This window comes from Xenia sp. Carnegie-2017, unplaced genomic scaffold (assembly GCF_021976095.1).
Source record: "Xenia sp. Carnegie-2017 unplaced genomic scaffold, XeniaSp_v1 HiC_scaffold_1, whole genome shotgun sequence".
Classification (NCBI taxonomy): Eukaryota; Metazoa; Cnidaria; class Anthozoa; order Malacalcyonacea; family Xeniidae; genus Xenia; species Xenia sp. Carnegie-2017.
In genome coordinates this window covers 6237779-6249804 of record NW_025813402.1, presented here as the reverse complement: position 1 = coordinate 6249804, position 12026 = coordinate 6237779, and the positions used below count along the sequence as shown (strand labels likewise).

Below are 12026 nucleotides of genomic sequence, written 5' to 3'. Positions count from 1 at the left end.
AATTGTTTTATTGTACTTGTCGCTCGTCTTTGTTAGTTACATGTTTGCATTTTGAGCGACAGTTTTCTTTAAATTACTCGTGGTTTATGTGGAATTTTGCTTTGTGGCTGTGTTTTGGTTTATTTATTGCATGGATTGATGTCATTTGACTTGTACACTAACGCTTAGAGAAAATTACATGTTTATATAGTCTAGAAACAAGCTGTGTTTTAAGTCATTATCGAGGTGCCAGTGTAGTTGTTAGTATCTCTTTCTATCTGTCATTTTCTGACAAATTTGTCTTGAAGTTTAGAGCTGCCCTCGTTTGCAGTTGCTTACTTTACAAAGCAAGACTTAATGAATGAAAAGAAATTGTTTCATAATATTAGTTTCTGCATGGGGGAGGGAAATGTTTCATTAAGCCATGCGTTTTTCTTTCTATAGAATAATTTTACAAGTTCCTGCGTCCATGCATGCATGTAGCTATATTTATTTAATACCAATCATGAATGAACATATTAGTACTAGTGATAGCGAAAACTAGGTCAACATCATGCATTTTAGGAAAAATTATTAATACCTTTCCTTGCGCCCCACGTTCCTTTCATACAAAAACCAGATGATCATATAACTCATATTGTATATATATTGCCAGCTGCATGCATGTTCTATGTTTGCATTTATAAATGCATATGAATGTCTTAATGATTCATGAGATTTATTTCTCCTAACTTATATTTTATATAGCTACACATGCTAGAGTGAATAACGCATTTTGAATATTTTGAAATCAAACGTTTGGGACTGTACACATTCTTTCGATGAATTTTCGTACGAGCTTTGACACCATGGCGATGACGAAAGTGCGTTTGTATATTTTATGTATATCTTGATAAAATAGAAATGCGTCAGAGAGGAAAGCGAGAGACGACAACCACAACTTGTTCTCATTGGAGTTCAGTATATATTTCTAAGAATATTGCTTTGTTCTCCTTATAAATATAGTTCATTCACGGGAAAACTCCTAAGAAAAAGGGCAGCCTTTCATTATACTGCGTACGTATAGCTTGGAAATTTAAGTCTTAATCATAATGTGTGTGAAAGAAACGAGAAAAGAACAATTTTGTAGTTGTAGGAAACCGCAGGTCTTACGTCATGTTCTTGATAAAGAAAGAAATAAAGCAAAACGTTGCGTTTTTTAGTAATTTTTTTCGTAACGAGATTTATGTGACAGATAGCAGTATTTCTTTTCTTTCTGTTGAAGTAGATTGCTTGTTTTTGGCATATACTTACAATGCATAACCTTCTTAAGTCCAACTATATTAAAATTCTATTTTTGGACTTTAGACAAATATCATTAAAATCATGCTATTCATAAGTTATTTAACATCAATTTTATCACACTAGTCTACCACAATGATTTCCACGCACGATTCACGATTCACAATATAGTCAAAATGTTTTAATATTTGACGGAAACTGTTACACTGTGACAAAAGGTTTGTGTAATCGACAGTTTGAATAGCTCTGTTTGAATTCTTTAATCGCTCAAAAGCGTTCCCTTTACTAAACTCCATGTGTTGTTAAGTACTTAAGTTTTCGAATATATCCATAAAATAACAGAGGAGAAAGACTATTTTTGGGTTTGTGTAGCTAAAACAATAAAAGTCTGAATAGATTTTTTTGTTTGTACTCCACTTCTGTTTTAGATATATAATCGGTATTTTTCACTTTATGCTTATTTTAATACATTCAACGTAATTGTTTTTAAAAGCTAGTTGCCGTATTCCATTTTCGAGCAGCTGGATTTAAACGCTTATCAGAAGGCTTTACAGGTTTTCCGTTGCCATTAAGATAAAAAATTAACTTGATTGAATAATTTGTAAGCTTGCTGCGTAAAGTTATCATGTTAACTATGGCAATCTAGGGTCCTGAGTAAGAGTTTTTGTACAATTTACCCTTTAGAAGCTCTGTGTTATATTGCCTTTGGTTAGCCGTATTTGAATTAGTGTTTTAAAATAAACACAATAAAACGCGTGCGCTGATTGGTCCAGAGCTGTGTTTGCATTAGCCTGTGCAAAGCACATCTGAGCTCAACCAATCAAATCAATCAGTCAATAAGAATTTGCAAATCGATCATAAATACATTTTAGAGGAAAAATTAAAATGTTTTTCTTTTTCGCATTATTTTATTTTATAAAAGTAATAAAAGACCTTCGGTCTCGGGCTTGCACTGATCAGCTCTTGAGTTCTCCCAAAGGTCTCCTCCTCTGCATAAGACTGTGCAAACACAGTTAACATCTTTTACTTCTTAATTAAAGTACCCTTTCATTGAGATCCTATACGTTTAAACTATTTTGAATTGAAAAAACAAGGCGAATTGAACTTTTCTACGAAATAAATAAGTCGTAAATAGCTGAAAAGACTGGTTGTTTAAGTATTCCTTCAATATTCTGTAAGGCTCAAAACGGTAAAATTTTCTGTGTTGTTAGCTCAAGTCGATAGATAAAAATAAATACTTATTAATGGCGAGAGGTGCATGCAGCCAGCCTGCAAGTTCGTTAATGCTAAGTATATGAAAATCCAATGATATAACTTAGAAATTTCTAGAAATCTAATGTTTTTACAGTGAGTGAACACCGCATTATATACATAGCGCGACCAAACTCGCGGGTTCGCCACGCTACTGACCTTGCTACATGATTGTGGGATATTTTCGTAGGAGGAATTGATTAAGTTTGTTTTTAGGTGTTCAGTCTGTTTACAACTTAGTTTGTCGTTTTATTATATCAGTACAGGTGTAATCAAAACCTTTCCTTTTTGTATTTGTGTTTGTTCAACGCTGGGTTTTTTTTTGGAAATAGCTAAAATTTCCCGTTTCAATTCAGGTGTTCTCATTCGCGTCAGTGATATTTATCATGGTCTCTGTCGCGATGTCTTGTGTGAACACCATTGAAGAAGTAAATAAAAACGACAACTGGCGTAAGTGTTTTGATATTGTTGAAAGGACATGCGGTTTCTGGTTCACGATGGAGTTCTTGTTGAGAACAATTTTTTGTCCTGATAAAGGAAAATTGTTCAAAGAATGTTCTACATGGATTGATCTTGTTGCTATAATACCGTTTTATCTCAAGTTCATTGCAAATAATCATATAGATGTTATAAACGCTCTCCTTGTTGTGCGATTACTCCGATTATTTAGGTTTTTTCGTCTTGTTTATGGATTGCAAGTTCTTTTTCACACTTTAAAATCTAGTTCGTATGAATTATTACTTCTTTTCCTAATGCTTCTTATTCCCGTGGTATTTTTCTCGTCAGTTGTCTTTTTCGTGGAGTACAAGTCCTTTCCTGAAGATACGAAGTTTCGCTCAATTCCTCATTCATTCTGGTGGTCCCTTATCACCATTACGACAGTTGGATACGGTGATATTTATCCGCGTACATGGCTTGGCAAGATTGTGGGCTCAATGTGTGCTATGTGCGGTGTACTCATTGTCGCATTACCAGTATCTGTCATCGGTAATAACTTTTCACTCTTTTATGCGCATGCTCAAGCAAAGCTTAAATTACCGAAGAAGAAAAAGAAATTATTTCTTCAACAGTCTTCGACAGTGTATAGCGAAAGACATCTCCCACGGCGTAAGGCTTTACGTAAGAAGGAGTCAAGACTCAGTGATACTTATAGTGCGATGTATTCAGATAGTCGCGAGTCCTCCACTCAAGGCAACCTAATTACAAATGGAACTAAACGGACCAGTTTGGTTGGTAAAGATCAATGCAAACTGTTCTCCTCCATAAAAAAGATTCCAAGGAAGAAAACTTCGGTGATGTCGATGAAAATTCCGACACCGTTGGATGAAAATATGGAGGAAAATCGTGAGTTGGAAAAAGAACTGTCTTCAGTTGATTCATCGTATTATGTAACCCAAGGAAGATCTCTTTCTTCACCTGATGGATTGAAATCATTCTGTGTTGGTGATGAAATTTGTGCAAATGAAGAAAACATGAAGGACGTTAAAACTTTCATTCGATGTTACGAAACAACACACGAGAAGGCGAATAAGACACGAAGTTCACCCGAAATTATTGCACTTCTTGAAGAGTCAAAACATTTAGATTGTGGACTTAAAAATGTGGAGCGTACAGAGAGAATTAATTATCATAATAAGCAGGAGATAACAGAAGAAAGCACAAGTACACGCAAGAAAATATCCAGTCAGTTTTTCGTCAACGAGGATGGGTATTTAAACAGTGAATTAGCCAATGAACAAATTGTAACCGATGATCAAAACTCGTCTGAAATTAATATTTGCACAAACGTATTATCGAGAGATTGCTCAGTCGATGTTGTCAATTGGAAAAAAGCGACCCTTGTCTTTGACCGAAGACATTCTGGAAACTGTCGTTGCCGGGCAACATGAGTTGAATTATATTGATAATGGTCTCGTTGTGAAAACTATAAAATTACCAAACGACTTTAATCCAGCAAGAAGGCAAGCCACATTTTAAATGTGTCTTTGATTTTTGTATTTTAACAACAAGTGGCTACGTGAGGCAGCATCATATTATATTATAGTCTTTATATAACTTGCCGTACGTTTACGAGAGTTGTTTTTACTGGGGGGGGCGGGGGGGTAGGAGGGAAAGGAAATGCTTTATACCTTGCCATTTAGCTCTTGCTAAATAATTTTTCTCGCCACATTTTTCCCACCGTTTATCCTTTCCTTTGCGCCTATGTCTTTTATATTGTGTAGGCATATTTTAGTTTTGTGAATGGGATATTTGCTTGTTATAATCATTGTGTACATGTAACATAATTGAGAAGAAAAACAGAGTAACAGTAAAATAAGATACAGGTTCATATGCTGAAAGGATAAAAGGTGTCCTTGTTTCATTCACCAATTTTGACATGAAAAACGGGCAACGAAAGGAATGAGCTTCAGCAGCCACTGTCTTTGAAAACTATATACAAAAAGATAAGTCGACAGGTGTAAATGAAATTCCCATAAGAAACTGCTACGATCCTCCTCGTTTTTTCATATAAATTCCAAAGCTCCGGTCAGAAATATGCATGCCTTCAATATGAATAATATGCAAGCAAGAGAAGGAGTCCTTTGTCACTAATCCGTATAATCCTCTCCACTGAATTCTCCTTCCAAAACATATACTACAAACAAATTTCAGGCATACCAATGGGATCACCACTATCCACCTTCCTCGCAGAAGCCGTCATGCAACACCTCGAAACACAATCAGTCACAAACACACAAACATCAGACTATGGAAAAGATATGTCGACGACATCTTTGCCATAGTCAAGAAAGACAAAACTGAACAAATCCTACACACCATAAACAATACCACAAAGAACATAACCTTCACTAAAGACGAAGAGCACGACAAACAACTTACTTTCCTCGACATCCTACTGACCAGAACAGATGACGGTACACTAAACACACAAGTACACCGTAAAACTACTCACACAGACCAAATACTTGATTTCAACAGCAATCACCCAACACAACACAAAACAAGCTGCATACGAACACTTTTTAAATGAATCAACACCCATTCTAACACCGAAAAGCCAAGAAAACAGAACGCAACTACTTATACTCCATATTTATGAAAAACAATTATCCTAGAAACTTTATAAACAAAACTATAAACAGAATACAAAACAAATCGACAGGAGTAACAAGAACCCGGACGAAACAGTAAAAATCATCACATTCCATGCATACATAAACGGAACATCAGAAATGACTGCCAGACTTCTTCGACCATTCAATATCAACGTCGTCCACAAACCTACACAAAAACTCAAATCATATTTTACCACACATAAAGACAAAACAACAATCCATGATACAACCAACGCGATCTACATGATACCATGTAAAGACTGTTCAAAAAATACATAGAACAAACATCAAAGAAAATCGAAACAAGATTCACAGAACACAAAAACGCCACAAAACGACGAGACCCAAACTCACTACCGGCAGAACATACCCACCCAAATAATCACACATTCCACTGGACAAAAACTAAAGTGCTCGGACGCGCACAAACAAACTTTACGTACAGTAAAGACAACGACACAATAAACAGACATATCGACATACCCATCATATATTCACAACTTAAGAGAAAGGACAAAAGAACTACAAACAACACCAAAGCTACATCAACACACTCTAATAACATTAACACTAATCACATCCACCATTCACCAAAACACATGGCAGCGCATTTCACCCCATCCAATCACATTAATGCTCGAAGCAACGAGTCGAAAGCTGAATAAAATTATTTATAAAATCCGGAGAAACTTTTATTTTTAAACGATATATATATATATATATAATGAAATTTTTGGGACTTTGCCAACTGACCGCTTAACCCAGGTTGACCGCTTAACCCATGTTCTACTGTATTTTGTCCAGTTGCTTAGGCGTACGGCACATGGAGCAGTTCGCACACAGGAATTCTGTCCTAAAGAAAGAATCCTTTGCTTTATGTAAGAAAATAGAAATTTACATTGTTCTTTTTCCCTATGTTTTATTAATTTTTTTATAAGTGCTTCACACTCTGTTCCTTAACATTACCACTCTGTTCCGTAACATCCCCACTCTGTTCCGTAACATCCCCACTCCCTGATATACATACTCACCATCACATAGATTAACCAATGCTGTACAAGGTAAATAATTGTATCATAAAACGACACTCTCCATAATTTCATGACAATAATTAATGTTTATTATTATTACATCATGCGCTGTTCATAAATCATAAGCAACGATGAAATATTTCCAGTTCATATACTATTTTTTTATAATTACGACGTCAAAGCTAGTGTTGTGTGTCTACTTGTATCAACTGAAGTGTATCTGGTTTTTTTAACTTTCAGAGTCTTCTCTGTAGTTTCTAAATGTAAATGAAAGTAACAATAATATATAATGTTTAACTACAAGATTGTTCACTAAATTGTTAAATGGTAAAATTCTGTTAATGAAAACAGCATCTTGGATCAATGAAATTTTTAATTACATTTAAGATAAAAGTGTTCGTTTCATTTTCATCATCAAATTACCTTAAGGCATATGTTTAGCAATCCGTTCTCTTCCAGCTCGTAGTTGATCATCAGATTTCATTCCTCTTCCTGCTCGTAGTTGATCATCAGATTTCATTTCTCTTCCTGCTCGTAGTTGATCATTGGATTTCATTTCTCTTCCAGCTCGTAGTTGTTCATCAGATTTCATTTCTCTTCCAGCTCGTAGTTGTTCATCAGATTTCATTTCTCTTCCAGCTCGTAGTTGATCATCAGATTTCATTTCTCTTCCAGCTCGTAGTTGTTCATCAAATTTCATTTCTCTTCCAGCTCGTAGTTGATCATGAGATTTCATTTCTCTTCCAGCTCGTAGTTGATCATTGATTTCATTTCTCTTCCTGCTCGTAGTTGTTCATCAGATTTCATTTCTCTTCCTGCTCGAAGTTGATCATTGGATTTCATTTCTCTTCCAGCTCGTAGTTGTTCATCAGTTTCATTTCTCTTCCAGCTCGTAGTTGTTCATCAGTTCATCAGTTGTTCATTTTCATCTCTTCCTGCTCGTAGTTGATCATCAGATTTCATTTCTCTTCCAGCTCGTAGTTGTTCATTGAACTTCATTTCTCTGCCAGCTCGTAGTTGTTCATCAAAGTTCATTTCTCTTCCAGCTCGTGGTTGATCATTGATTTCATTTCTCTTCCAGCTCGTAGTTGTTCATCAAAGTTCATTTCTCTTCAGCTCGTAGTTGTTCATCAAAGTTCATTTCTCTTCCAGCTCGTAGTTGTTCATCAGATTTCATTTCTCTTCCTGCTCGTAGTTGATGATCAGATTTCATTTCTCTTCCAGCTCGTAGTTGATCATCAGATTTCATTTCTCTTCCAGCTCGTAGTTGATCATCAGATTTCATTTCTCTTCCAGCTCGTAGTTGTTCATTGAACTTCATTTCTCTTCCAGCTCGTAGTTGTTCATCGGATTTCATTTCCTCCCAGCTCGTAGTTGTTCATCAGATTTCATTTCTCTTCCAGCTCGTAGTTGATAATCAGATTTTATTTCTCTTCCAGCTCGTAGCTGATTCACAAATTCGAAGTCTCCACCAGCTCTATTTTTCTTAGCAAAACATTCAGCCAAGCCAAGATTTAACACGATCAACAAGACATACAAGAACTTTTTCATTTTTATTTCACCTGCTACATAAGGAAAAGGAAATATGAATTATGTATGTATTCCCAAGACTTATGACAATATTGTTCGCAATGGCGTAACTGCTATCATCAAGTTGTGGGCAAAGCCACGGCCACTCAAGCAATCAAGTTGGAAGGGGGCACCCTGAACGGTGTTATTTTTGAAAATAAAGATAAGAAAAAGTTGATTTGTATTTGGGAAAGTTGAAGAACTGGATATTTCTTATTGAAAGTAATTCGTGTTCCTGCAATAAATTAAAAGCTGTGTACTTTAGATGGTTAAAATTGTTTTCTGATGTCCGGTTTCGTTGGTGGTGGTAGGAGGTGGGGAACACCCCATCCTTGATAAACCACGGACGGCCTGGTTCAAATTCACGCCACTGATTGTTTCTGAAGATAAAACTAGAATGATGCTCCAATTTAACATGGAGTGTTTTGTTTGTTTAGATGTGCATAAGATTACGATTGTTGATCGGAATTCTGGTCTGTGCGATTTTTCGTTATACACAACAAAATTCAGCAAACTTTCAACATGATTCGAAGTTTGTCTTAATAACCAAACTTACCTACAAATGCGTGCAAACACCCTAGGTATTTCGCCAAGTAAAACATTAACCCCGCCCCACCTCTCGTTAAGGCTTCAGAAATTAAAGAGCCGCTGGCAAGTTTTAGTGCTGATACTTTTGTTTGGACAGTATAAAATAATTACAGAACAAGAATCGATTGATGCGATTTATCATGATTGCCAATGGTGTTGCCAACTCAATAAATGAGGACGTTTTTTCATTTTTTTTTTATCTAAAACTTCGACTTTTTTACGAATTCCTTAAAATATTTTTTGTGGTATGAACGCCTGATTAGACATTCATCTTACTCTTGGTCATCCATTCTCATTATGATTATCATTTGAACAAAAATAAAGAAAATGAAGAAATTTGATATTTTTCACTTCGCCACATGTTCTTGGTGGACAAAATCATACACGTAATTATTTCGAACTGCTTTCAACGTTACTGACCTCCGAGTCGTAGAGTGCCTTTTCCCAATTGTGGTATTTCAACTTCTATCAGTTTTAAGAACCACTAACTAAATTTATTTGGATTGTTCTCACTTATATATAGCTTCGTGACACGATAACCGAGAATATAGATATGAATGACCTTTCCCTTTACTGTACATATATAATATTTATATAATTACATATTAGTGAGTGCTTACAACTGTCAGGCTCAATTATCGATCAAAACATCTAGGACCACTTTACGACTAATTTGTACGGACACTTTGCCGTGCATGCTATATCACAACATCTTGTGTTTTTTGTCTTTTCGCGTATTTCGTATTTCATTTATGTAGAGCTTTTCTTGATTTTAAATTATAATAGTCGAGTGAAAAACAACTCATGATGCTTTTCACATTACTGTAGTTCAGAAGTTGTGCATTGAATTAATTGTCGGTATTTTCTTTTTATTCATATAAACATCTGCCCTCCTGCACTTGTAGTTTGTACTTTCCTTTTATAGTACATTGGCTAAATTGATTTGTCTCTATGACGTGTTTATACACGACTAAAAACTGTGCAAATGAAGTTCCATGAGATGCGTTTTATGATGATAAACATCTTACGTTTTGTATACGTGCAAATGAATTCTTCTCTTGTAGTTGGCATTGGCACATTAGCAAATGTTTCTATGAAATCTTAAGTTGTTAATGTGCAATAATTGTAATAATCCCAAATATCAATTTTTCGTCGTCACTCGCAACATTATCCTAATGCATACATTATCCCAATGCGTACATTATCCTAATGCATTTTCAGTAACAAATGTGATTTATTGTCCTGTCATTTTAAAGTCGATGGCACGAATTTATAGTTGTATTGGTTGTATATCATATTTTTTTATTTCTTTTACAGCAGATGGATTCTTCGTCAGTACATTATTAATAACGTAATCAACTTGACTTTTTCCATCTAACACGCAAGAGCTATGTGCTATACAACTCATACAGAACCAATAGGAAGAACATATTCAGAACGTTTATGAAATGAATTTTAGTAAAACGTATTTTTGTCAAACTTAACTGTTCTTTTATGTGCGAATTTCAGCATAAGCAAAATGAATCATTGTTCCGTGTCGAAGAATAATTTAAACATGTGTAATGTGTTGTTGAATAAAAAATAAATGCTATTGAAACTCTGCATTCTTAATCAGACTGTTATCTCTTTTTGCATTATAATTTTTTCTTAGCATTACATCATATAAATGAATGTATAGTCAGTTTCAAGCCTCTGAATTTTCTGGCAAGCATGTAATCCAACCTTCCAACATATAGCCAAGAAAACGTTCATTTATGTATCATGGTATAGTTGGAGAATGGAGACTAATATATTTCATACACGTTTTGTTATATTTGCAATCACTTTGGCCATGTCTAGAAGAAAACATCCTTGATCATAGAGATAGCACCAAATTAATATATGTTTTGATTGTGAGGACTATAATGAAAATCAACACAAGGCGCTATGTTCACAAGCTCTGAACGAAGGAACGAAAGAACAGGAAGTTGTCACTGGTGTACGACAACGCTACGCCTGAATTATGATGTATAATTTTTGCAATCCAAGATTTTTTGTTACAATTCTTTCATTGTACATTCAAGTTTGTAAATATACAAAAGGCAGGAGCCACTCAAATTAAACACCGATACCATTTTGTAGCTAAAGTCCAACAAAAAAAATTCCCTTTAGCCCATCCTAGCTTTTTGCAATTCGAAAAGAACCGATTTTTTATTGTGTATGATCAACTGTTTCTAGCATGAAAAAGCGGGCGATTTTTTACCTTGAGTGTAGAATTTAATTGTTGTCCGCATGTAATCTGCTGTCTTTGAATCTGTTGTACAAACCTGCCTATAGAATATTCTTCAATATGATATTAATGCTTAGACACATAATAATTAATTACCAATACTTTTTCTTGACGCTTGATGTATTTAGCTATTAAGTATTCACAAAAAGAGTACGACTTGATAGAATTGTCCGCGAATCTACTGATGATTTCGTTTTAGTAATATCTTTTCTAAAATCTATAGCTAAACTATAAGTTGTTTATTTTTTGATCATTGTGAAAACCAAGGGGTGATTATTTTGACTGTTTCATGGAGTATTTTCTATGAACGAATTTCCATACTGATTATTTCCTTGAAACTAAACCTATTGCAAAGGTTTTTGTTAATTCCTTTTCGGCAAGTTGGGTTTTTCGTAGTTTGTGATGAATTAATGACGGGCTATTCCATAGGAGTGTATTCCTGGGTTTTTTAATGGTTAAGAACGGCGAAAGCTTTGTAGGTTTTGTAACTCTAGCTCTTTACAACGATTGTGAAGTTGAGATAAGAATTCAATGGTAAATCTCTTTCATATCCAAATAAACCCTAACCTTTTTAGAACTGAGAAATTAGATTGTTTAGTAAAAAATGGCCTTTTCAAGTGAGATGTGTTGAGACCCATTTTACATTTAGTATTTTCTTTTAAACATGGACTTTCATTATGGATAGATACATAAGCAACATTTCAATTCAATGATACTTACGTTTGATATTTATTCTTTCTTTCGTATTTTTTGTTGTTTTGTAATTGCGTTTTGTAGGCACGGTGCACTCTAAATGAATCGTCAAAAATCGGCTTTCGTTCTCAAATATAAACGCCGAACTTTTGATTTTAGTAATGAAAGTCTGCAGATCAGCGACCCGATAACGCTGAAGCACTTGCAAGTTTCTCACACTTGTGCTTATGTTAAGTGATAATTGATAAA

General features: G+C 34.8%; 1 protein-coding gene and 1 long non-coding RNA gene across 4 annotated transcripts; one reads left to right on the top strand and one right to left on the bottom strand.

The window, feature by feature from the left end:
- Positions 1-2873: 2873 nt before the first annotated feature.
- LOC124443330 (potassium voltage-gated channel subfamily D member 3-like) lies at positions 2874-4575 on the top strand. Its single transcript, XM_046993835.1, has 2 exons — positions 2874-2961; positions 3298-4575. The coding sequence occupies exons 1-2, from the start codon at positions 2898-2900 to the stop codon at positions 4398-4400; spliced, it is 1167 nt and encodes a 388-aa protein (XP_046849791.1). The 5' UTR covers positions 2874-2897; the 3' UTR covers positions 4401-4575.
- A 2149-nt stretch (positions 4576-6724) lies between these two features.
- LOC124433676 lies at positions 6725-12026 on the bottom strand. Of its 3 annotated transcripts, none has more exons than XR_006944562.1 (3): positions 11805-12026; positions 7082-8223; positions 6725-6915 (listed from the first exon to the last, which is right to left on the bottom strand). It is a non-coding gene; the product is annotated as an uncharacterized LOC124433676 (long non-coding RNA). The 3 variants fall into 3 exon arrangements; XR_006944564.1 differs by lacking the exon at positions 11805-12026 and adding an exon at positions 9236-9565 and having other exon boundaries at positions 7082-8220; XR_006944563.1 differs by lacking the exon at positions 11805-12026 and adding an exon at positions 9236-9564.

Excerpts from the sequence above, each read along its gene's own strand:
- LOC124443330 (XM_046993835.1), top strand. The coding sequence starts at position 2,898 with ATGGTCTCTGTCGCGATGTCTTGTGTGAACACCATTGAAGAAGTAAAT. Across the intron at positions 2,962-3,297 it reads AAATAAAAACGACAACTGGC|TTGTCTTTTTCGTGGAGTAC; the intron begins GTAAGTGTTTTG and ends TTTTCTCGTCAG.